The sequence below is a fragment of the Festucalex cinctus genome, chromosome 21 (genome assembly GCF_051991245.1).
Source record: "Festucalex cinctus isolate MCC-2025b chromosome 21, RoL_Fcin_1.0, whole genome shotgun sequence".
Taxonomy (NCBI): Eukaryota; Metazoa; Chordata; class Actinopteri; order Syngnathiformes; family Syngnathidae; genus Festucalex; species Festucalex cinctus.
In genome coordinates this window covers 11,645,240-11,671,383 of record NC_135431.1, presented here as the reverse complement: position 1 = coordinate 11,671,383, position 26,144 = coordinate 11,645,240, and the positions used below count along the sequence as shown (strand labels likewise).

At 41.4% G+C, this 26,144-nt stretch overlaps 2 protein-coding genes and 1 long non-coding RNA gene across 8 annotated transcripts in view; 2 read left to right on the top strand and 1 right to left on the bottom strand.

Moving 5' to 3' along the window:
- foxo3b (forkhead box O3b) overlaps positions 1-7,742 on the top strand; it is a 41,304-nt gene extending 33,562 nt beyond the window's left edge. Inside the window, exons 3-4 of the mRNA XM_077511493.1 lie at positions 1,513-2,960; positions 4,320-7,742. Coding sequence (XP_077367619.1) covers positions 1,513-2,946 — 1,434 coding nt within the window. The 3' untranslated portion in view covers positions 2,947-2,960; positions 4,320-7,742. The remainder of the gene's footprint in view (positions 1-1,512; positions 2,961-4,319) is intronic.
- A 2,255-nt stretch (positions 7,743-9,997) lies between these two features.
- armc2 (armadillo repeat containing 2) lies at positions 9,998-26,142 on the top strand. 6 transcript variants are annotated; one of them, XM_077510106.1, is made up of 18 exons: positions 10,002-10,196; positions 13,474-13,886; positions 13,956-14,028; positions 14,281-14,443; positions 14,544-14,673; positions 17,666-17,736; positions 18,199-18,300; positions 19,701-19,888; positions 19,962-20,064; positions 20,132-20,346; positions 21,324-21,469; positions 21,550-21,649; positions 23,603-23,888; positions 24,046-24,168; positions 24,242-24,355; positions 25,278-25,410; positions 25,498-25,655; positions 25,791-26,142. In XM_077510106.1, exons 2-18 carry the CDS (start codon positions 13,669-13,671, stop codon positions 25,901-25,903), a joined length of 2,436 nt encoding a protein of 811 aa, XP_077366232.1. In that variant the 5' UTR covers positions 10,002-10,196; positions 13,474-13,668; the 3' UTR covers positions 25,904-26,142. The 6 variants fall into 6 exon arrangements, 5 of the variants coding, with proteins under 5 accessions (XP_077366232.1, XP_077366231.1, XP_077366230.1 ...); XM_077510105.1 differs by having other exon boundaries at positions 10,404-13,886; XM_077510104.1 differs by having other exon boundaries at positions 10,002-13,354.
- LOC144010030 (uncharacterized) lies at positions 11,447-25,738 on the bottom strand. The gene is made up of 5 exons (XR_013281125.1): positions 25,270-25,738; positions 25,128-25,194; positions 24,226-24,335; positions 23,590-23,869; positions 11,447-11,536 (listed from the first exon to the last, which is right to left on the bottom strand). It is a non-coding gene; the product is annotated as an uncharacterized LOC144010030 (long non-coding RNA).
- Positions 26,143-26,144: the final 2 nt, after the last annotated feature.

The following is a 26,144-nucleotide window of genomic DNA, read 5'->3' as shown; positions in this document are numbered from 1 at the left end:
GAGGCTCGTTGTCAAGGAATGCACTCGACTTTCCTCCTGCTTCAATTTCACTGGTACACTAGCAAGAACAGGAAGTGTGTTTATGTGATTTTTGTCATTTTCATATCACGGTGTCATTCAACACGCTTGAATTTCTCCTCACAAGATGTATCTGACTCAAAGTGGCCAAAAGGTGTTCCACAACATACAAAGGAAGTCATAAAATGGCTTGAAGAGTTTAGCAAGACTGTGTAGGATTTTGGAAAGTAATGCATTGCAATCAGCACTAAACAGAATTATTTCCCTTTAACCTTGCCAAAATGGCAAAAATGAAGTGTTTGGGCCAGTTGTGAGATATATGAAAATTTTTTACCTTGTAATATGACAAGAATAAAGTCATTCTTCAACTACTATTACATAATGACTAAGGATGTAACGATAACAACAATATTGCGATATTAGACTCGCCCCGATATTGTCATCGTCATGTCAAGATATTAAAATCAGCATTTGTTGAAAAAGTGAGGTCGTATTTCATTTGTGCAGTTCTAGCACCCTCTGGTGGTTAGTTAATTAGTGTGGTTTTATTTTAATTAGGAATGTTTTAGCCAGTGGCAGTTATCCCACCCATATCAGTCATACCAGAAAATATTTTTCAACATGTTCAAAACGCATTACAAGAATAATAATGATACCAGAATTTAATTTATTTGAAAAAGTAATGTTATAAGAATAAAGTCAGTGGCAGAGTAATATTATGAGGATAAATTGCCATTTTTTCAGAGAAAAAAAAAACAAAAAGTCAGATTGAGACAAGAATATTAAGCACAAAAAAAATCATAAAAAAGTTTAAACATTATGAAGGGCAAAAAGTGCAATATTAAGGGGATAAAGTTGCAATTTTTCTCAAGAAAAAAAATCATATAATGTGAATGAAGTCTTAATTTTACAAGACTAATACGCAAAAATATATAACTGAGAAAAAGATTGTAAGATATGAGGAGGAAAACTGCAATACTACGAATATAATGTCGTCTTCTTTTTTTGCCAAGAAATAAAATCCTACTACAAGAATGAATAAGCTGCTGGGCAGTCCATGGGAAACGAAACAGGGAGTTGATCGATATGGTGGCACGCTCGACACATGATCGGTTACTGAACACGGCTCTTACGCAACAAAGAGGCCCTTTGTTCATAATTCAGGAGAAGCTTGATTATAGATCACGGTCCCTCGTGTCTTTCTCAACACAAAGAAATAGACATCAGCTCAAACTGCTGCACTTTTGTTCGCCCCCGTCTATTTAGTACAAACAATGGCCGTCTTGCGTTGTTGTGCGTCAAATCCCCGAGAACAACTTTCTTACAAGTGCTTTCTTCTTAATGGCAGCGATTCTTTGAAACACGACCAAGTACTGATTCAATTTGGTGTCAGTATTCACTCCACATGAAAATCTTCATCGTTACTCCCATCACTGAACACAACCGATCATTATTAGTGAGTTATTTATGACCACCTCCCCTTTTGTGTTGCAGAACTCCATCCGGCACAACCTTTCGCTGCACAGCCGCTTCATCCGTGTCCAGAACGAAGGCACGGGCAAGAGTTCCTGGTGGATGATCAATCCAGACGGAGGAAAGGGCGGCAAAGCGCCTCGCCGCCGCGCCGTCTCCATGGACAACAGCAACAAGTACACCAAGTCAGCTCGTGGCCGCGCCGCCAAGAAGAAGGCCGCCCTGCAGGCCGCGGCGGCCGCGGCAGGCGAAGGGAACGGCGAGAGTCCGTCGGGACTGTCCAAGTGGCCGGGGAGCCCGACGTCACGCAGCAGCGAGGAGCTGGACGCCTGGACGGACTTCCGCTCCCGCACTAATTCCAACGCCAGCACTCTGAGCGGCCGTCTTTCGCCAATCCTGGCCAATCCGGAGCTGGACGAGGTCCCCGATGACGAGCCCCCTCTCTCGCCCATGCTCTACTCCAGCCCCGGCAGAGCTTTATCTCCCGGAAATGCGGCCAATGGGAAGGCCACGCCCGCCGAGCTGCCCCGTCTGGCAGACCTGGCCGGTACGATGAACCTGAACGACGGACTGACAGACGAGATGATGGACGACCTGGATAACATCAACTTGGTGCCAACCGCTTCAGGACAAGTCCCGTCAAACGGGACCTCAGGGTTCGCTTTTGTCCCCAAATCCAACGGGCTGGGGTCCCCTTCCCCCAACGCCTCACCCTCATCCAACTCTTCACCCAACAGCGGGGGAAACTACGGCAACTCCATCTTTGGCTCCCACCCGCCGGGCTCCTCCCTGCGTCCGTCCCCCATGCAAACCATCCAGGAGAACAAGCAGACGTCCTTCTCCAGCATCAGCACTTCGCGCTTCGGCAGCGTGACGCTCCAGGACCTGCTCAACTCCGACAGCCACAGCGACGTCATGATGACCCAGTCGGACCCGCTCATGTCGCAAGCCAGCGCCGCCGCCATCGTGTCCCAGAACTCCCGCCGCGGCGTCATGCTCCGCAACGACCCCATCATGACATTCGGAACCGGCGGCGGGGTTCAGGGCAACCAGGCGGAGATGCTCCAAAGCAACAACCACAATCAGGGCTCCGTGAGGTCAATCAACAGAGGGCTGAATTTAGCCAACGAGGTCAATGCTCTGACTAATGCCAAGCAGCAGCTCCTGCTTTCTCCTTTGGGCGGCAACGGCTCCTCCTCCATGCAGATCGACACCTCCATCTTCCTGAACGGGGCAGTGAGCAACAGCGGGGGCGTCTGCCAGGACCGCTTCCCCACAGATTTGGACCTGGACATGTTTAACGGCAGCCTGGAATGCGACATGGACTCGATCATCAGGAACGAGCTGATGGATGCCGACGGACTGGACTTTAACTTTGACTCGCTGGTCAACATGAACGGGATCAGCAACTTCGCAAGCGCCAAGCAGGCTTCTCAGAGCTGGGTACCCGGCTGAAGAGGTTGCGCAAGGTATGTCTGATCCCGTTTTTTTTTTTTGTTGTTGTTTTTTTTTTAAGAGCCTTTGTTTGCTATAAGGTTTTTTTTTTTTTTTTTTTTTACACATCATAACGAACAAGGATAATGACAATCAAGCACCTTTGCTAATTTTAATCTCTATGGTAGTTAAACAAACTAGGGCTCAAATTAACTCATTTTCTCCCAAACATGAATAAACACGTTCTATTTTAAATATTGCCATGGTGCCAAAAACGTATTTATACGTTTTTATGTTTCTTTTTCTCTTCTTTTTTTTTTTAAACGCTAGAGCGTACAGAAGGCTTTGATGCAGCTTCTGACCTCAAGAGGTCGCTTAAAGCAATGGTAGTTATTACGAAAAACGTCCAGCAGGCGGCAGCAGAGTATAAGAGATCAACCAGGGCTATGTTGCAACAAGCTCTTTACCCCAATGTTTTCAACAGGTTTGTGAATAATGATGAAACTTAGCTATGTTCTGATGCTAATTGCTGCAAAACTGAAACAAATACAAATATACTTTTTTTTCCTGATGAAAGAAGCGACTCTAATCTTTCTTTAGGTTTAGGTTCCATGTTTTTATAGCAATAGAATACAATCTTCTGTGGGCCTTGTAAAATCAGTCAAGATCCAGTAAAACAACGAGGAGCGAAAGGGGGTTGCTTCAGGGAAAATGGCTGGGAGTGAATGATTTAACAGTAATTTTAAAAATCAATTGAATTTTGTAAAAATATCTTAAATTTCCCTCCTTTTTTTTCCCAAAAACTAGACATTTCTTCAAATAGACAGCGCAAAAAATGTCCTATAACGTCACAAAATTGGCTATAATTTTATAATTGGTTTCCAAAGTTAAAAGCTAAAAGTCTTATTTATTCAACACAATTATAATCAGTGTTTTCATAGAAGAGTAAAATAATCTGAGAATAGTTACTATCGACAGGCTGAAATTCTGAAGGTTTTGACAACCAAATATCTCTAAATTATTAATCGATTGTCAAAAATAATAATTGATTAGGTTATTGTCGTAGTGTAGATTAGTTGTCAATAATGCACCTCTAAAAAATATTAAAGCCCAAAGTAAAACAGTAAAATGTTCTGCATGTGATTCATATCTTTAATTTTGTAAGCGTGAAGGGACCCAAAAAAAGCAATTATTTTATTAATTAAACTTTTTTTTTTTTATTGTTTGGATGATTAATCCATTATCGGAATTTTATTCTGCCAAATATCTGAATCGGTCGGTCCCTAATAGAGAAAGTACAAAAAAATAAAAAAATTAAAAAAACAACAACGTTCATACAAATCAACGATCATAATCAGAAAAAAATCTAATAAAATTCCTTCTCTCCTCTGCAGGTCTGAACTGCGAATCACAAGAGCAAATCCGACATGCCCCTTTTGTTTGCCAATACCAGCCATCAGCACAACATCGAGTACCAACCTTGTGTTTACACGACGAACACTTGTCTCGGGGAAAAGGTCCGCGGGACTTTGAATTGATCCAACCCCCTGGGAAGAACAACAAGAAGAAGAAAAAAAAAAGTCACAAAAACACTTGAATTATGCAAGTTTGCTGGTGTGCACGGCTCTCAAAGAGATGCTGCTCATCAGGTGGGACTACAAAGACGAATAACAAATGGATGCACGGCGTGCTTTGTACCTGTTCAAAAGAAAAGAAACTCCCACGGAGGAGCCGTGTAAATCTGATTCAGTGTGGTTTGTTTTTTTTCCCTTCCCGGGGATGTCATATTTACCTGTGCTCTCCCCTTCCATGATGTTTTTAAAATGTTCAGTGTTTTGTTGTTGGGATTTTCCGTTATGTGACGATGCGTTGAAACGGAGCGCATCGTGTGTGCACTTCACCACTATCGCCGCGCACTTCCTAAAAATGGCTTGAACGGAAAAGTTTCCAGGACTACATGTTGAATCTTTTACCTTTTTTTTAAGCAGGCAAAAAAAAAAAAAGATAGGAAGAAAATCTTACTTGTGGGTATTTGTACAGTTGACTTTTAAATTGATCACAGCATATAATGTAGCGGAAAAAAAAAAGTGAAAACCTGTGTTCTAGCGATGTGAACATTTCCACAGCATTACAGGTGCTATGTAAAACAGTGTTGAAATGAATCTTGTCCTCGGAGCACCTCGTGCGTTTTATTGCGTTGGGTTTTGAATTTTTGTGCAGTTTTGACCCTCGACCTGCAAAACGACTCGAGTTGATGGGGGAGGGGTGGAGGGGAAGCCGGGTGAGGGGATGGGAGGTGCTCTCATTCCTCCAAGAAGCCATTTCTCTCCTCCAGTACAACAATAAGCTGTTCTCTTCTGTACGTTGCCAAATTACTTGAATCAAGCAGTAGGATATGCTGGCAGCCAAAATCACAGCACTCATATGCACATAATGTCGACACACACGCACACATATACAAGGGATGTGTGCACAGCTCTCTCATCATCAGCTTGTGGGGATTTTTTTTTTTTTGGAATGCATATGTATAGAAACACTCAGGGGGCAGGCTCAAAAGGTATTTTCATTCAAGTCAACATTTCCTTGATTAAATGTATCAGTGATGCTTTGTGAACTTGTAACCTGTGAACCTTTTGGGCCGGCAACATTGAAGTAGAAGAAGGACAGATAACGTCAGGATTCATAAATTTGGTTTTGGATGTAGGCCACACTGAAATGAAACATGAATATTGACGCAATGACGAAGTGGCCGTTTGAGGGAAGGAAGTCATTGGAGGTAAAGGTATTATTTGGGGGGTGGGGTGGATGCATTTTATTATCAAAACTGGCCAACTGATTGAAAAAAAAAAAAGACTTCTCATAAAATTACAACTTTTTTCCTCTAGGTTATACCGTTTTTCCCTGAAAAAGTACTATTTTATTCCTGCTTTCTCATAAGATTATGACTCCCCCCCCCCCCCATGCTACAGTGCTATTTTATTCTAGAGAAAATACAAAAGAACTTTCTGGAAGCATGGAACTGCCAATGTAGAGTAAATATTTAAACTGATTTAAACGTATTTTTAAGTACATTCGAACGTATTTCGGAATACATTTAAACATACTTAAAAATAGTTTGAAACATAGTTGTAGGTTAAAAAAAACAAAAAAACTTTTGTTTCCCATAATGCCACAGGGTATTGACTTACGCATGTGAAAAAAAATGCTTTTTTTTTTTTTTATAGCATTTGGCCTACATATACCAATACATTCAAAAATTAAATAAGCTACATGTTTATTCGTAATTTTATTATTTATTATTATGTTTCCTACGCATAAATTCTGTTCGGTATTTTTCCCCATAAAACCACAGCATTAATTGTGCATGCAAAAAAAAAAAATATATTTAAAATTTGTAAAAGTATGTCTGAATGTATTTTAAAATATGTTAATACTCAGTCCCTTGCTTCGGTAGAAATTGATCATAAATTTACTACTTTGACTTTTTATTTCCTCAACAAAGTACTATTTTATTTTATTTATAATAAAAACTTTTTTTTATAACATTGCATTTTTTTTTCTAAATGAAAAACATTTTATTCTTGGAAAAAAATAACATAAGATTATAACGAACTTTCCTTTAAAATGTTGACTTTTTTTTTTTCCCCTCGTAAGATTGATACTTTTTCTTCAAAAAATCCAACGTTATTGTCAAATTATCAGCATCACCCTAATAATCACATAGTTCATTTATTTGCCAATAAATCAACTTTTTTTTTTTCGTGGCACGTGCAAACATGTCCGTGTGTGTTTTTTTTTGTGCCACGCCCGCTCTACTCCCCTGTCCACATTTGATGTATTTATGCATTATGACCTGTGTGTGTGTGTGTGTGTGCGTGTGTGTGTGTGTGTGGGTGTGTGTGTGTGAAATGCATTTACTCACCGTGCGTCCTTGTCGCATATTCCCTCGTAGTACTTGACCCCTTGTTACCTCGCCAAGGTAGAGTTGAAAAAAACATTCTAACGTGCCAGGTAGGAGGGAACACCGTTGCCAGCAAATGTATCCTTGAAGTGGATTGTGTAACCGTTGTTGTAGCATCTGGAGGCCCTGGGGTGGGGTGTGGAAAAGCGACATGAAGGCTTGGACCCCGCTGTGTATAATAATGTACAGATGTGTATACATACATTTCTATATAAAAAAATATATATCACCAATGCAGTTTTTAAGGATGACGTGCACGAGCAAGCTGTAACCACTCGACGCGATTGCAATGGTGCCGTCCCTCGACAACAATTCTAATACAAAGATGACGCCTGTTAAGTGTTCAGACAACAGTGTTTATATTTGCTACATCAGCAGCACTTGAACCTTGAACCATCCTCTGACTTTACTGCGCTTGCTATTGTGTATTGTAAGACAAAAAGCTCCTCTGTGTCCAGTGTCTTTTTTTTTGTAAACAAACTAAACTGCTAAGCATTTAGATTTGAATACACTGACTGTACAAAACGTAAGGAACACATTTGTTTGGGCTGCCGGAGCATTGACGTTTTGTCTGCTTCGGTCATTTCTCTTTCTACACACAACTACAGTGCACATTTTAAAAGGAATAAAAATGAGAACAAGACCACTAAAAATCATAATCACCTCGTTTGTATTTTTGTAAAAAGGCTCCCCTCCATACGCCCTCTGTCCTTTCAACTTTGTCCCGTCCCGTATTATTAATCTTCTCGATGTTGATGTTAGTGGCTATTCTTCCTGTGTTCTCAGTTTTTCTGGAACTGTAATCTAGTTTGTATAAGAAATGGTGCACATGTAAATAAAGCTTGGTGAGGCTCAACATGCTCGTTGTTGGTCTTTTTTTCCTCTGTTTTCTGCTCCAAAAACAGCAGTTACATTTATGGTGAAATGGATACGTTACTGTCTATTATGTTAAACTGACTTTTGAATTGCTTGCATCAATCGTAAAATTAAACATCCAAGTCAGTCTTGTGCCTATAGCTTTTCTAAAAATGCGTCCGTCTGTTGTGCACTTCTGCCCCACTGTGACGTAAAAATCTAATCAGCTAGGATGGATGAAGATCCACCGCCACTTTCAAGTGACTACACCATTTGAAACACTATCCATGAGAGTAACTTGGAGGACAATTGAACAGCAACGCCCAAATCCCTCACAGGTGCGACGCCCCAGCTGTCATATCAAAGCCGAAAGGTAAGCAGAGCTGGAGTGAGTGTTGTTGATGCTGTTAGCATTAGCTGTTAACATTTTTAACTTAAGTTGATATGTTGAGGGTCTTTAAACAATTCTTTTTGATCATGCTGTCTAAATTTGGGGGTTGAAAAGTCACAAAGACTCAGAAAATATCTCGTCCGTCTCATGTTGATTCACAGAATCTGACTGCTTTTTTTTCTCTCTCTTTTCGTTGCGCCTCCTATTCATCCGAGAAGATGAATCACTTGTGTGTATGTGTTGGGGGTGGTGGGTGGGGGGTCTACATCATGAGAGTGACTCCGTGTTCCTCTCACGTTCCTGGAAATCCTCTTGCACAATGTTTGTTTGTGGAAAGCTGCACTCAACAGGAGCAGACATCCAGAAATACTTTTTTTTAAAGACGCAACATGATTTTATGTAACCTCAGTGCACACTTCTCCAACCTCTTATTCAAGCTTGAGATCAATCGTGAAGTCTTACACAACATATTTACTGCACCGCCTCAAATGTATTTACTCAGCTGCAGACCGTATCAGGTATTTACTTGAAGGCGACTTTCATATTTGGAGAAATGCTTCAGTAAAAGTGGAGAACTGTCACTTAAGGAATGTGGAACCGCCTCGCGTTAACTCTTTCCATTTGCATCTCCTCTCGTTCTTGCGTCCTCATCAATAATGCAATGAAGCTGGAGGCGGAGCTAATTGTTCCCTACTTGAGTTTCCGCACCGTGACATAGGATAAGACGCATCTGCCAGAGCAGAATGTCCCAAGCAGAAAAGTTACGCCACTCCATGTTTACGCCTGTTGCACCATTTATTTTGTTTTGTCTTTTTTACATTTTTTTTTCATACTAATTTGACGTCACAAGCTGAAATACACATTACTATGGTTAATGTTTTTCCATTTCATTTGTTCCATGACTGGGAATGCCATCAATCCCTTCCATCCTTCCACAGAAAGTGAAACAACAAAAAATGTCATAATGTGTATCTTAATGAGGGGAAAAATAGCACTCAATAGTATTACAGTATACTTTATAAAAACACAAATGAATTACATAATTTAATAGAATTTATTTAATAAACAGGTTTGTCCTGCTGTTGTGCCTGCTTTGGCCACCTGGGTGCAGTATATGCCACACAGACAGACAATGTTTATCGAGATATCACGACTCATGCAGCTCATTAGTGCAGCACTAATATTTGATGCTCTATGCAGAGGATAAAGACTAGATGACTGTACTGCTGTATTGCCTTCATTCATGAGTTGCTGCACTGTTAATTTAAAGGGTTAAGCACTGACATGCACGCTATTTAACATTAGCATTAAGATGGTGGACTGAGTGCTAACTCGATTAATTAATTAAACAAATAAATAAATAAATAAATAAAATAAAAAAAGTCTTCTTTTTTTTTAGATTTTTTTTTCTTGTCTTTTTTTTTTTTTTTTTTAAATTGCGTTGATAACATTCAATAAATGTTTTCCATTAAATAAAACTGGGAAGTGGACAATAAAACTACAGAAAAATCAGGAAAAATCCAAAATATGACAAAGCTTCAGAGAAAAAAAATGGGTAAAAAAAAAAAAAAGTCGAGTCACCTGTATCTCAAGGCATCACCACACAGTTTCAATCTACTGTATCCATCCATCCATCTATCTACCCTTCTGCCTGACTGTCCGTCCTTCCATCATCTGTCTGTCCCTCCGTCCATCCACCTATCATACATCCATCTCTCTATATCTATCTCCAGTATCAGTTTATCTCTCAATCCATCGTGCAAGTGGTTATCAATCCACAAGCTGAAGCCTGTCAATTGAGTCAGTGCTGTCTTTATGCAGCGAGTGTCGTGCACGCGCGCCGCTAGATTGCTGCAGTGGGATGATGTCATCAGTGTATCGGCTGACTGTAACAGAGCACAGCGGAGGGTGCCGATCGCACGGAGCGCGTGCGGCACGACGTTCGCGCTCGCGCCAGACAAAGTGACACCATTTGCTCCACCGAAGCACGTTTCCCGTGCACCCATGGGCGAGCAGCGACGTGTGAGGATGCGATGTGCAGTATTGGTGTGAAAAGTGGCAGAGGTGAGGTGTGATGAAATGACAGAAATACAGCGTGTGGAGGGGGAAGTGAGAAATGCTGGGATGAGCCAGGAGGCGGCGTGTCAGAAGGTGCTAGAGTGACATGTTTGAAAATAACCATGAGATGTGCTGCCTGTGCGTGTTAACGTTTTCGTACTTCTTTAGCAAACACTCATGATAGTTTTGTTTTACCTACAACTTTGTTTTCAGCTTCCATCCCCCAGCTGCTAGTGACAGTGACAATTAAGCCCACATGCACATAGGGTCAAGGTCACAGTGCACCACACATCAATATAATTTCTACGGGCGCACACAAAGCAGGATTCCAGATAGTGCTGTCGGCAGCCTGCGAGCAATCACTGATGCCGTGCGAGCATGGAGTGAATTACAGCCCGCGCTCGCCATTAAAACCAGCAGACAGCGCACATACATGCTTTCATTACTCCCATTCTTCACCTTTACTGCGCTCCCCCTCCTCTCCGGCTGTTAAGTCAAATAGTGGCAATGGCGTGTTAGCGAGCCAGGGAGACAAAGAACGAGCTAATACGTCACAAAGAATGAGCCTAAAGCAACGGCGAAGTGTCGACTGCCTATTAGTGAGTGAAGGAGGAGTCTAATGACAAAAGCTAAATGGCCATCTCTTAGTTTCACACGAACAGGTTTTGCTCATATATGTGACATCTGAAAGTTAGCATTAGTTGATATTAATGCTAACACGAGACTCAAAATGGCCGCCTCTATAGTTTATCAAGCTCAATTATCACACATAGCCCCCTGAATGTTCTATTTTGTCATTTTCCTTTTTCTAATTTCTCTCCCTTTTTGTCCTCACATTTCCTCTGTCTCAGCCAATCGGCTCCAGCCTTCTTGCGAGCTCCTCCAACCATATTGTTTGTTGTTCTTTAAATAAAATTTACTGTGTTACTTTTTTCTCCCATTTTTTTTTTTCCACAGTCAGAAAGCTCTCTCAGCATAACGTGAGGAGCCTTCACAACATCTGTGTTGCATATGTCTTTGGGGGTTTGAAGCGTGTGTACGTCTGTGTGTTTACATTCACGGACATTAAAACATGTGGCTTTGCTATCATGCTTTGTTTACGAGGATATGTGCGTGTGTGTGTGTGTGTGTGTGTTGTGTATATTGTGTGTGTCTTAAATGTGTTTTTCTACTTAGGAAATATGAATGCAATACTGCATAAAGTGCATAAAAAAACTTTCATTAACTGTACAGGAAATATATTTTTAGCAATCTTACCTATATCACTCCATTGCTTAGGATTTGAGATCGGAATAGCTTGAGTTGAAGATAAAGATCAGGGAGTGGATCTCAGCTTGTCACAACAACTGTGAGGGAGAGAAATGTAAATCAATTACAAACTATAAAACCCATAAGTAAGTAAGAAAAGTTGAAAGCCTGCACCCCATCTGAGCCTCTGACCAGTTGCCAAGGAGACACATCACTTTCATGACGTTAGCGGCCAACAGTCGCACTTCATTTCAAGCACCACTTTTGTCATCCCACATGATTGACAAGTCTAGTACTGGACTGTAATCGTGACAATGGTAGGAAGCATCTCCCTCCCCCTTCCAATTGGCTGCTATGCTGCACGGCGACACCCTGTGATTGGCCGAGCAGGGCATGCACCCCCGGACAATCAGGTTCACTGTATCCATGAGACTAAAGCATGTCCTTTTAATTAATTAATTGCATAAAATGCTCTGTTGGTCCATATGACAAACAGAGACTCACAACGAAGGATGAGATGAATAACCTGCATTTTGGAGTTGATGCTATGCATTTTTAATCATATTCAATACTTGAAGAGCACAACAGAAGGATTAGGGACAATTAGTCTTGTTGCACTAGAACTTACATTAAATACCAAGATGGACGACAACCGGGAAAAATTAAACATATCATACAGGTTAGTATCGCGCCATTTTGTGTCCACTCATCTTTTTAAATTGTTTTTTTTTTTTTTTTTGGCCGACGCAAAATGGCGGACAACTGTGCATGCAAAACAGGCAGCTCCATTTTCTTCAGAAGAAATCTAACACCAGCAGCTTCTTGTGTTTACTTTTAGACTTCTTTGTACATGAGAATGATTGGAGAAGTTTTAGGTAGTTATCGTCTTTTTGTTACATTCATTTTTGGTATTCATTAAACTGTTTGAGCACAGCCCACTGGTTTAATAAACTGGTAATATTCTTTTTAATTATGTCAGTGGCAAAAAATAAGTAAGAATTTGTGAGAAAGACTTCCGTTTAATGATGGAACCCAACAAGAGTATTTCAGTATAGTTGTTTGTCATTTACAGTCACAAACTTCAAACTAATTATATTAGAAGAAAACACTGAATGATCCTATGTTAACAATAACATTTGTAACTTCAACCTCCATTTTAATTTATCCAACCATAACTTTGGTGTAAAATTGTTCAATTGTTGTCGTGTTTTCACATTTGTTATAAACATTACCATACCGTCTTATGCAACCGATTAAAGTAATGCTAATATATTTTATGTAAATGAGAAATACTATAGGCCTACTACACATTTGAGATAAAATTCTGAAAAAATCCTGCCATTGGTTGTTTTACAATACTTTCACGAAGTTTTAATTATTAAATCAGCATGCCCCTCTCATGTAGCTAAATCAGGTAATAAATCATAAACAAATTCCAGATACAAGGCAAATTAGCTAGAAAAATATTAATTACTGTAGGCCTACATTAAATAAATACCTACAAAAATTGATACGAAGGTAGCCGTTGTAGCTCGTTTCTGTCTTGTCATTTACTCAAACAAAAGGCTATATTACTAATTGTAATTAAAATAATGTTATTGTATTTGTATTTCAGTAGCTTAAAAAGACAGTTCTGGTCGCGTATGATGACGTAGTCGTTGCTGTCAACTGGCGATGACGTCAGAACAGTTGGAGCGCACAGTTGCCTTCAGTAAATTCAGGACGAAGTATTTCAAACCTCCCTTGGATTCTCTTCAAATAAATCGAAAATTCTATTGTATGTATATCAAAATGCAACTTATTCAACTGAACTTTGAAAACATCTTTTTGTAGTCATGTAATTTTTTTGATCCCGAAAGACTTTTTTTTTTTTTTTTTTTTTTTCCTGACATGGTGGCGTTTCCCCAACATGGACAGTAAGTAATTAATGTTCTTCTTACATCGTGTTTATAACCTGTCATAAAACCACACAACGGGCCAGCTTGAACGTCGAATGCGATCTTATTCTCCCCGTTTGTTGTGCTCGCTACCACAGCAACGTGTGGTCGCCATGGAGACGCAGCACCGCGGGGCTCCTTGTTCGCTCGGTGTCGTCCGTTCCACCATAAAACGAACCACGATTCTCCATGAAGCAAAAACTATGCTAGAAACGCAAATCTAAATACGGAAGTTTAATCATGAAGACAAAACGGAGGTAATTCATAAACTGAGCCGACGTCACGGCGGCCAAATGGGCTCCACGGAGAGGAAATACGAGCTGTGCGGGCCTTTTCTGCCGAGGAGGCACCCCTCATTCAAGACGAGTGCAGAGATAGTGGGTGAAGCGAGAAGGATTCTCCGTGCACAGTCCACCCAGAGACCTTGCACCCCAAGAGATGCGCAAAGGCAGTTGTTTGCAAGAAGCTCGGTCCGTGCAGACCACAGCAACAGACCTTCCTCAACCTTCAGGTATGTTTATTTGTGTCACCAAATCCACCTCATAAGGCTCATTTAGACTTTTGTTTTTAAACTTTACAGCCTTCATGCACAGAATTTTGATTTCGGAGACTCCCGGCCAAGTTCGGGGACTCGCCTATCTCCATTGGAACATGTGAGTAATCTCTCGCCTCACCAGTGAGGAACAATGAGTTGAATAATGCAACAAGTAGAGAACTGTCCTTGAACTGTCTCAGTGTGACCATCACCTGCCACTTGATACTATAAAAATCAATAGGGTTCTGTTGTTAAGACTTGGAGCCATCTTTCTAAAAAGTTTAAAGCTCTAATTAAAACTACACTGTTAAAATCAACTTCAATCTTGGCTCAAAATAACTCCTGACATTGTATGTTGTTTGCATGCCAGAAGACAAAGATTCCATTTCCTGGCCACGATGACATTTCAAAGTCATCCCCCAAACCGCCCACTGACCCACAGGACACGAGGCGGCCGCTGTTGCGAATGCGGACGCGTCTCCTCAGGGCGACATCTCTCACCGCCTTGCCTCCTTTAGCGCCGCGCACAGATGGTGAGCAGCAACTTTGACCTCCATTTACATTCTCTGCGTGCGGACAAAGAGTTGGTTTTCTACTTTGTTGCTCACTACAGACGGCTTTTTCTGTGTGTAGCACCACAAGAACGATTACATCAAGACCCGGCGAAAAAGCTGCCACCAGCCCACTATTTTGTCTCCGGAGACCACAAGGAGGTCTCTGGCGTGCCTCACTTATCTGCACCACGCAGAAGTCAGAGTGAAAGGTATTTGCTCCGTCAAGGTGACATCCCATAATGAACACAAGATTTACTGGCAGCTATTACTAGAGGGCTAGAAATTTCCACCGACAACCTCATCAGCTGCGTCAGGACGAGGGGACATAACTCTGCTGTTCAAATCCATCCACGTATTGATTGCTAGCCAGGTGGGAGTAATAACAACAAAACACATTTGACATGAAATCTCAGAAGGACGAAACTATCTTTCATAAAATTGTTATTCCAGTTTCTAAATTCTGTTTAGTCTTAAAACATGCACATATAAGTCCTGACTCAATACAGATCCAAACCTTCTCGCGGCGAGGAAACTCTGCCAACTGCTCAGACTACTGAGCTGCCCTAAAGAGGATTTGGAATTTAAATCATTTGAATCTACCCATCCGTTTTCTATAGAGCTTGTCCTCATTAGGGTCACGGGTGAGCTGGAGCTTATCCCAGCTGACTTTTGGCACCCTGGACTGGACGCCAGCCAGGGAACATGCAATGTAGACCAGGGGTGTCCAAACTTTTTTTTTCTGAGGGCCACGTTCAGAAAAATAGAAAGATGCGAGTGCCACTTTATTTGATTTATTTTTTACTTTAACTTCTTTATTAAACACGGTAAAATCAATGAAGCAATTATAAATTGTTGATATAATGTAGTTATTTTTTAAAACTGCTACTGCTAAAGGTTATAGATTCGATTCAGGATCTATTTTTGTAGGTTTTCTGAATCCCAACTCAACATTCTGAACCACAAGATGTACAATCTGTAGTAAACTGACCACACCTAGGAACCATCAATGTGATTTTTTCCCCCCCCACAAATCGAAAGTGTATGAAAACGATTTTAGTTTCTGAAACTGAATTATGTTACAAACAGAAATTCAGTTACTCTTTTAGCTGTAAATGTATGTCTTTGCATAGCTAGGAAGGTTTAATCCCTCTTTGTAAAAACTGCATTGTGGCTATGTCAAAAATAATTTTGAGTATATGCCGCGGGCCGCCCAAAAAAAAATGTATGGCGGGCTGCAAATGGCACCCAGGCTGTAGTTTAGAACACCACTGGTATCCATCACACTTCTCACACTCACGTTCACAAGGGCTGGGCTCGTGGCTGTTTTATAATGAGGAACTATACATTAGAAATTAGAAGAATACAAATTTGACATTAATTTCATGCATTTTTAACTCATTCACTACCAGCAGCCATTTTCAGTGAAACAACCCCCTTCGGTCCCAGCTGTTTTACTGAGTTTTGACTGATTTTGCAAGGCCCACAATGTTCTATTGGTATAAAAAAAAACATGATTAGAGTCTCTTCTTTCATCAGGAAAAAAAAAGATATTTCTATCTGTTTCCGTTTTGCAGCAATGGTGTATATGCCACAGAAGAGGCGGGACTGTTTTTTGCACAACAGTTTGTTTCCGATTCGGTTTGCAAAGTGTGGGCTGTGTCAAAAATACTTGTGGTTCCAACTTTGTGCCCCTGGCTTGCGCGTTCGCAACCCGGACCGGAAATAAACTGATGTGCAAAATCACGTCCCGCCTCTTCCGTGGCATATAAAGTTTCGTCATTATTCACAAATTTGTTTAAAACTGGGGAAAAACATGGCCCTGGTTGATCTCTTATACTCTGCTGCCACCTACTGGCCGTTTTATAATAACTACCATTGCTTCAATCGTTCTCTTCAGTTCAGAGGCTGCATCAAAGCCTTTATGCTCTAGCATAAAAAAACAAAAAACGTATAAATACGCCTTTGGGAGCATGGTAATATTTAAAATAAAACAGATTTATACGTTTTTGGGAGTAAATGAGTTAAGAAGAAAGCTATATCAGGACATAAAGATCACAGTGAATTTACACACGGGCATTTGGGAGACTGTTTTTGTTGCCGTCGGTAGTGTCAGTGTTATAATTTAATGACTGCTGGAGAAGAGGAATTTGAAAAACAAAGGTGATCTATAACCATCGTATACAGCTAAATATCATTCATGCAGTCTTTTGATTACTATTCCTAATGTTTGTGGCATCTTGAAGTTATGGTGATCAATTTTCTGGAACTCAAACGCCGCGATGTTGAGTCTGAAATGTCCCAGCTTTCTGCAACGCGTCGCGTCATCTAGGATAAGCTCCATCCCGCGCGGTGACCCTGAACAGGATAAGCACTATAGAAAAGGGACAGACGGATGATTGGCTGGGGACTGATCACATGGTTCTTACAGCCTGGGGTCCAAAATGACCGAATCGGCTACTTTGCGCCATCAAGTTCTGGAAGTTTTGTTATCAGTGTTCTGAGCAGAGCACTAATGACTGCTAATAGACACATAGACATAAAGCATCCAATAAGACGTCATTTTATGGCTCCAAATGGCTTTCTTATTAGATTTGGATGCCCATTCGGGCAAGCCTGGCAGCTCTATGCATTTTTACTGCGGCACGCTGTTGCCAGGCCCAAGACAGGGATGAGGTCATGTCTCGGAGAATAGCCGTATCGTACAAAGAGTCCCGCTGATGGGACCTGTAATCCTATCACCGACCATTCACACTGAACAGGTCCTGTACATGTCCGATTAGTTGTCATATCCATGAAGGAAAAAGAAAAAAGAAAAAGGTGGTCTTGTGTGTCATGTTTTATGAGATCGGATAATCTGTAGTCCGTTAATGTTACTTCCTGCAAAAACTGCAGACAGCCCATCGGGATGACAAAGCACAAACGGTCTGTAGCAGACAGCCCGCAGAGTTCAGGTCTTACTTCCTGTCTGTTGCAGATTGAGGTCTGAGATGTGCACAGGCGACGGCATAACACATTCACACACACGCACAAGGTCAGGCTGAGGAAAACACACATGTAATTGCATCTAGTGTGGTTGTGTAGAACTTCTGGTACAACAGCGACACCAAGTGGCAGCTAATATCTTTTTTTGTTTGTTTTTTTGTTTTCCAACAAATGCAAAGTTGTGCCCAACTGTTTTTGTACTTTTTTTCCCGGTGCAAGCAGCAGACTATTACAATGCAGTGTTGATTCCGGAGTCGGGAGCGACGAGGTCAGATCAGGACAGAGAACAGGTTTGTTCAGAAGCCGTCAATGAACCAGTTGCATCTTTTTTTTTTTTTTTCCACACTGTCAGCACTAATGGTGTGTTTAATCCGTTATCTCTTCAAATTGCCTATCGGAGCAAAATGCTAAACATTATCTCTCCAGCAGTGAAAATAGATGAGTTCTAGTTCTGCTTTGGGGGATGTTGTTGAACACAAACTTCACAGCGTGAGACAAATCGACTAGATAATAGCTTTAGACAACCACAACTTCCTGTGTCACACCAAGCGATGATGTATGCATGCACAGCATTATTAAAGAAGAGTATGATGAGGTTTGTTTATATGCGAGTAAAGCAGTCAATGGTAACCTTTTTGGTGGTGACATCAAACTTCCTCCCGTTTTATTTTGGGACACTGAACTTGTGAACCAAGCAGACGTGTTTGCACCAGGCTCATTTTCACTAATGTGCTTTCGCTCTCTCACATCAGATTTGGACGCGAGTGGAAAGAATAACACAAGTGCAGGCGCAGAATCGCGGTGGGATCCGATTGCGCCTCTTCTCCAGCAGCTAAAGGCTGTGGCTGCAGGTGGTAAGAGCAACACGGGCAAGGGAATAAAATAGTCAATCTGATGACAATTTCCACAACTAGTTTTACTAGCTGTTACAAACAAACAAAATGAGACTCACACAGAATTATGTTAGCCTGCTGCAGTCTGCCAGCATTGGATTCAAACTTATAAAAAAATACTTCAACATTCAATTTAATGGAAAACTTATTTTCAAAGTTCAATATTAAATATTTATCCTGCCCATGCCTTGTGAGTTCATGCGTACAAAATTGCTGCAAGGTGTGCCAAGCCCTAGTTTCGATGCCGGGAACACTTTCATTATTTTACTTCAAAAACAAGGAACAGGCTCCACCCTTTCTCTTTCCTCTGCATCCAGATTGGAGCTGAGCGATTGTGCCGCTCCATTTACCTTCGGAAGTTTCCTAGAAAAGGGAGGATGTTATTTTACGGCTACTGTTTTATTGATGGGGCAGATTTAACCTCAAGTGCACCGATCAGTAAATGTGGACCTGGGCCCGACGGCGGCACAAAACAAGGCCCAGACGTTTTGGAGGAACATCTGGCCATTGTCCAAGCAGTCTCACAAAAGCTAAGCGGAAAAACATCTGAATGGTCGGGAGACAGGCAAGAAAGGGGGAGACAAAAGGTGAGGTCAGGGTCAGGAGATCCGTCTAGAGTGTGCTATATGGATTGTTCCTTCATGCCAAAGACAAAGTGGTGAGAGTTTGGACAGTTGACAGTGGCCAAGGCACGTGAATGGAAATGTACTGGCCATATGCAAAAACAATTAAAACGGCTCTCTCACAATCAACTACATACTGATGCTTAACATCTTAAAGGCCCTGTAAAATCATTTCAGTCATTTGTTTGTCAACATGTTACTTATAAAATACATTATGTCCCATTTTTTTAATTTTTATTTTATTTTTTTTTAGTCCAGTCAGCAAACCAATTGTTTGGTACATGATAGTCCTTCCTGTATCTAAGAATAATGTAGAAAAATGTAGTTCTACTAGCTTAATGCTGCGGTCGCCGGGCAGATCCTGGACCGAGCAAAAAAAAAAAAAAAAAAAAGTTGGATAATGATGAATGCATTGGCTTGTCTAGCGTTGTTGAACTGTCAACCAAGATAGCATTTAGCATAAGCTAAAGTAATAACACAACCACCAGTCATTAGTTACTAGGATTAGATTTGTTAAAAAATAGTAAATAGTTTCTCGTAAATTTTGATTTTGAAAATCTGGTCACCCTTATTTGGGCCACAGTTTCAAGCAATATTCTGTAATTCCTGAAAGATCAGTCAAAATGCTCTAAAATGGCCGACTGATTAGCTTGCGACTGTCGCCGCCTCACTTTGTACATTTCATTTTTTTTCTTTTTTTTTTTAAACTTTACAAATATTTTTTCAATGATGACCCAGGCAGCGGCGAGGCCTCACTGGAGCACCTATGCGACTTGTGTGTCGCTCTCCAAGATGCCCTGGCAGAGGCGGGCATGCTGGGCCCTCACCACTGTAAGAAGCGGTCCAGTATACTGCGAACGCTCTTCCAACTCATCGACCTCAACTCCCCGCGCCTCCACATGCACGTCGCCGAGTTGTCTCTCGCCGTGAGTCTTCTGCGGGCGTGTCCATTTGATTGATTCTAAAGTCACTTTTTTGTTGTTGTTTTTTTTCCTTCAGTTACATGTCAGCGGGAACAACCTGCTCAACATCTGCAAGCTTATCTTCCAGATCAGTCGTAGTGAAGACAATGACATCCTCTTCCAAAATAATTCGGTCCTAGGTGTGAACTCAACATCAAGAATCAAATCCTCGTGGATGTTAAGTGAGGCGCATTTTCTTCCGTCTAGATTTACTGCTGGGGCTGCTGCTGCGCGAGGATGCGTCCACGTGCGGCGAAGCGCTGTTTTACTGCGCCGGCGCGATCAAATTTCTCTCAGGAAATGCCGCCATCGTCCACCTTCTGCTGGAAAAGAACTTCATGAGCACAGCTCACGATTTCATCCAGAAGCTATGCAGGGCGGATGACACCCGCGTCACCATCGCCGGACACATCCTCGTACAGGTGCGTTGCAATCACGTTGTTGTATTGGCCCTTCTAGTGTGACGTCACGTTTGTGTGCCGCCCATGCTGGAGGACAAGGCCGCGAGTGAATGAGAAATCAGTTAGTGAGACGTAGAAAATAGGTGAAACCGTTTCTTCCGCGCAGCCTACGGTTGCTCGAATCGGGCAAACAGATATAGGAAATCGTTCTTTTTGCTACCAGCAGTGATTTTAAACCAGGGGAAAAGTTTACCAAAAAATTGAGGGGCATGTTATGCTACTTGAGTTGCAGTAACCTACTTTCCTATTAGGAACATTTTTTGCTACATTTGTCATATTTTCCCACCATTTAAACAAAATGATAACCAAAAAAAAAATGCTCTCTCTCGTGTATTTCTATTCATTGTTTGTCCTCGAGGAGGGTAAGCGGTAGCTAAGCATTCTGGGTAAAGTGACGTCAGCTAGATGGGCCTATTATTTCTATTTTAAGTGCCGCCATTTGAGCATATTAAGTCAAAAAAATTATAAAAAATAAAAATAAAAAATGTTTTCGACGTGTATTTCTTGGCTCATGGAGATTCCCCCACTATTACCAGCTCTGTTTTTGTTTATGTCTCATACTATGCGTGTTCACTGTTCCAAGAGCATCATGTTCTCTGCAAAGGCCAATTCGGTCCAAAATACACCTGGCTTGCAATCTCCCACAAGACCAAAAAAAGTGATTGATGAGACCCACAGGAGTTGGGCCCAACAAACATCTTGAGTTTCATCTCATTTGATATGTGACGCAGCGCATTACACTGACAGATGAGGAGACACGGACAGGCTGTCATTCCAAAACATTCATCCATCCTTCTTCTATACATTCAATTCATTTCACAACCATAAGAACAATTTGGGGAAAAAATGGCCGATGAAGTGTTGGAATTACAAAATGGATTGGATCGATTTACAAGATAATGATTTATCTTCTCCTGGCTGACCTTTGCCATCTTCAGCTGACTGCCACCCTAAGAAATCTGGCCGACCACCCCGAGGCCCGCCCCTTTTTTGTCTCCTACTGCCTGATGTCGGATCTCTGCTTGGTTCTGCAGCGTCATTGTCAGGACCAAGACGTGTGCACCAATGTTTCTCGAATCTACAGGTAGCCCGCTTTAAAAAAAAGATGCTTGTCTATGAACTGGGCCTACATTTGAGTCCAAAACGTGTTTCTCTCCTCCTCAGTAAACTCTCCTCGTATGCAGAGTGCCGTCTCACTCTGGCGCAGACCCCCGACTGCTATCAACTATTTTTAGAGCTCCTGAGCAAACACCACCAAAAACAGGTGAGCCAGTGGGTGTCCTCGGAGGGTTTAGCTTCAACAAAATAGCTTCCTGTTTACTATCACATCAGCTTGTTTACACAGAGCGAGTCCCGAGCACATGTACAGGACATTACATCTGTGCGTGTTTGTGTTGTGCCCTTGTTGACATGTAATAATCCCCAGATCAGATAAGATGACTCGGCAAAAAAAAAAAAAAAAAACACTGAGTGGAAAACCAAACTCGACAAAAGGTGAGCTTCAGTTGAGACTAGTCCGAACATGATCCAGAAGGGAGTAGGAATAATAATAGAACAAACGGCCGCCTTCTTTGAGGAAGCACTCCGACGTGACTGATAGGGTGCTAACGTTTGCGCCCACGCACACACACACACCCCTGAGAGGACAGTCTGTCCTGTCCTCATACCTGCGTCACTGCACGTTTACAACGGCAAGCAGGTGTGGCACGAGAGGCGTACACCTGCTCGACTGAGCGGCGCCGGGACGCTAGCGGGAGGTGTGGGCCGTTATCGTTCGCCTCAATTGGGAGGTGTGAGAAAACGCTGGACACTTGCTGAGTGCAGGAAAGGAGGTCGACAGAAGCGCTTTTTGACTCGTACACATCTGCACAATCGAGCCTTTTTCTATAACAGTTGTCCTTGTGAACTTTAGAGCATTTTGACATTTTAAAGACCCAAAATATATTGTATTTATGGATTATAGATACAGTGCATCTAACAAATGAAAGACTAGAAGAAAAAAAAAAAAAAGTTTCATTCTGGCCCTTTTCCGTTCTTTTATAATCAGCAGTAGAACAAAGGTAGATTTGACAAAATGCAGTCTTTCTAAAATGGGCATCAATGCCATCTACTGGTGGTTGTGCATCACTAAGATTGTTTCTAACTTGACTTTTACAGTGAAGCAGCATAAAAGTGTGACATTGAAAAACGTCATTGACAATTATACTCGGAACGTAATTGTAGGCTAAATGCTAAAAACTTAGCATTTTTTTCCCCATAATGCCACTTAAATGCATGCACAAGTTAAAAAAAAAAAAACTCTAGCTTTTAGCATTTGGCCTACCTTATACCCATACATTCAGAAATTAAGTGCATAAAAAATGTTTATTTGTAATATTTATGATTTATTATTATTATTATTATTATTATTATTGTCTTTATATGGCGGTATTTTTTTTCCCCCCATAATGCCACGGGCTATTGTCTTGTGCACGTGCAAGTTTAAAAAAAAAAAAAAAGAAAAAAGCTATTTTTTAGCATTTGGCCTACCTTATACCATTACATTCATAAATTAAGTACAGTACATAAACATTGTTTATTTGTAATTTTTATGATTATTATGTCTATATGTCGGCATTTTTCCCATAATGCAAGTTATAAAAAAATGTAAAAAAAAATAAAAAAATTAGCAATTGGCCTACATTATCCCAATATGTTAAAAAAAAAAGTAAGCAAATATTGTTTGGAATTTTTATGATTTATTATGATGTCTGCATATGTCCCATGCGCAAGTAAAAAAAAAGAAAAAAAATAATAAAGTAAAAAAAAGTAAAAGTAAAAAAAAAAAAAAAGAAAAAAAAAAAAACTTTTTTTGCCCTAACATTACATTCATAAATTAAGTACATAAACATTGTTTATTTGTAATGTTTAAGATTTATTATTATGTCTACATATGTCGGCATTTTTTTATCATAAGTAAAAACAAAAACAAAAACAAAAAAAACTTTGATTTTAGCATTTTGCCTACATTATACCAATAAATAAAAAAAAATAGGAAAGCAAATATTGTATTTTTTATGATTTATTATGATGTCTGAAGTGCATTTTTTCACATAATGCTTCAGGGTTTGCGCAAGTCAACGCCCCATGGCATCATAGGAAAAATGCTAAGTTATTAGCATTTAGCCTACTAGTTCACACTGCATCACTGAAACACTGCATCACCTTTCTCTGGCAGGACCTGGTCGTGCGTCTCCTCTTCACGCTGGGCAACCTGACGGCGAAGAGCGACGAGGCGCGCCAGCGGCTCTTCCGCTGCGAGGCGTCCGTGGACACCCTCCTGCGGCTGTACGACGACTACCAGCTGAGGGAAGACGGGCCGACGCCTCTGGCCGGTGAGCGGGAGGCTGAGGACGTGCTGGTGAAGCTGGTCCGGGTGCTGGCCAACATGTGCATCCATGAGGACGTGGGTGCCGCGCTGGCCAGCAACACCACCTGCATCCAGCTGCTGATGGAAACACTGGGTGAGAAATCGGAGGTAGTATCAAGAGATGTAAGTGAGGTGGTAGGGTGTGAAGTTTTACAGCCGTGAGATTTTGTAGTTGACTAAATAAAAATGTTGAAATCAGGATGTTCTTTTGCACCTCACACTTATTGTGTGCATACGCGTGTGTGCAACAGAGCTGAGGTCGGTGGAGGAGAACGAGGAGCTGACAGTGAACGTGGCGGCCGCCATCAACAACCTAACGTTCTACCGCAAAGAAAGCGCAGTGCTCAGACGCAGCCAGCTGGCTATCGCCCAGTGTAAGAACAACACTTCAAAAGAATGAAGACGAGTGCAAAGAAAATAAACACTGTCACCTTTTCGTCACTCAAGTGATGCTGAAGTTGGTGCTCAGCTCCAACATGGCCGCCATGCTCGAGGCCACCCGCGTCTACGGGAACTTGTCGCAGTCCAAAGATGTGCGGGACTTTATAATGCAGAACAAAGGTTCATAATTAACACCTCAACAAGTACAGTACAGTGGTACCTTGATTTGCAAGTGGCCCAACTTATGAGCAGGAATTCAGGGGATTTATTTATTCATCTATTTATTTATTTATTTATTTTTAATTGCAAGCAAATATTTTGGCAAGTTTCCATGGGTTTAAAAAAAGAAAAAGAAAATCAAGCCTGTCAAGTTGCCACCAAATTTCAAGCAACTCAAGTTATTACCTGGTTCAAGAAAGTTGTAAATACAGTAAAGTCATGTTAGTGATAAAATGTTTTGTTTTTTTTCACTGATAATACAAAAAGGTACATTTATATCTCTAATACCCATTACCGTGATGATACATATTGAAAAATGCTGTAGGTAGACGAAACGGAGGATTAAAGGCGTTAACTTCGTGCACTTCGTGGATTTTCTCTCGCTAGTTTACGGCCAGCTACCGGTAAGCTAAACGCCACTCTAACTAGCTAGTTTAGCTTCACAGTTCCTCACAGCTAGCTTGCCTGTGTCTGACAAATGAAGATAAACTTCGTAAATTTTATGTCTTTTTAGCTTCAAGTTCAAACCTTCCATGTTGCTATTGTCTTTTCAACTATTCTTGAATCCAAATGTTTTCATCTTTGGGGTGTTCTAGACGTAACATTCGACTAATGTAGCCCTCTGGTGGCGGCAAATGTACGTCTCAGAAAAGAAACCAACCACAAAAAAAAAACTCAATATATACAGTATAGCTACTAAAAGTGATTTTCAAATAGACACAGAATGACTTACGTCATGACGTTCAATTCAAAGTCCACTTAAGTCCAACACCTGTGCAAGATGGCCACCCAAGGTATCACTGTAACACAAGAAAGTGCTCCAAACACACCCTAGTGTGTCTTATTTGAGCTGTAAACATGGCCGCTGACCTCACCTACTTAGTCCACAGGTTTGTCGTGACACTCTTGGACTCCAAGAACCCGGACTTGTGCTTCTCGGCTTGCGGGGTCCTCACCAACCTGGCGTTGGACCCTCCTAACAGAGCCGGTCTGTCCCGAGAAGGGGCTGCAACCAAGTAAGTTGAATACCGCCATTTTGTGTGGGCCAATGGGGGTGTATGTGAATATGAGATTTTTTTTAATTTTTTTTTTGTGTATAACAGGCTGACAGACTGCCTTGGAGACCTGGGAGCAGGTGACTGGCAGCTGGCAGCTCAGCTGTGTCAGGCCTTGTGGAATATGAGCGGCGGAGGCGGACCCGAGACGCTGCTGGCGGCGCAGGACAGAAAGTCGCTGCTGGAGATCCTTACGTCCTATTTGGGTCAGTTGGGGAGGTCTCGGGGTGTTGCAATGCATCACGGGAGGATGAAAGTATGTTTCTCCTACTCCCATGATGCATTGCAGATTGCCACTATTTATATAGCACCACCTAACACTGTTGTTCCTCTCACCTCAGATGCGGAAGAAGTCCGAAGAGGTGCGGAAGATGAGGATTACCACAGGGAATTATGGGAGTTGGAGTTCCGCCCCGTTGCCCTCAAACTCTATCGCGCCTGGTCAATTAAATGAATAATACACATCATATTATATGTACTGTACTTGAGACAATTGTGAATGTTTTTGTTGTGCTACTTTTAAATCCCAACATCATGTGACTGATATTTTAAAGCACTTTAAAGTCCATCCTCCCTTACAATACTTTTGCACATTTATATAACTGAGGTTGGTTTTGTGAGCGCGTGTGCGTACGTTCGATGAGTCGCCCCATTGCCTTTGTCAGCAAACGTTTTATTATTGTGTAAACAAATAA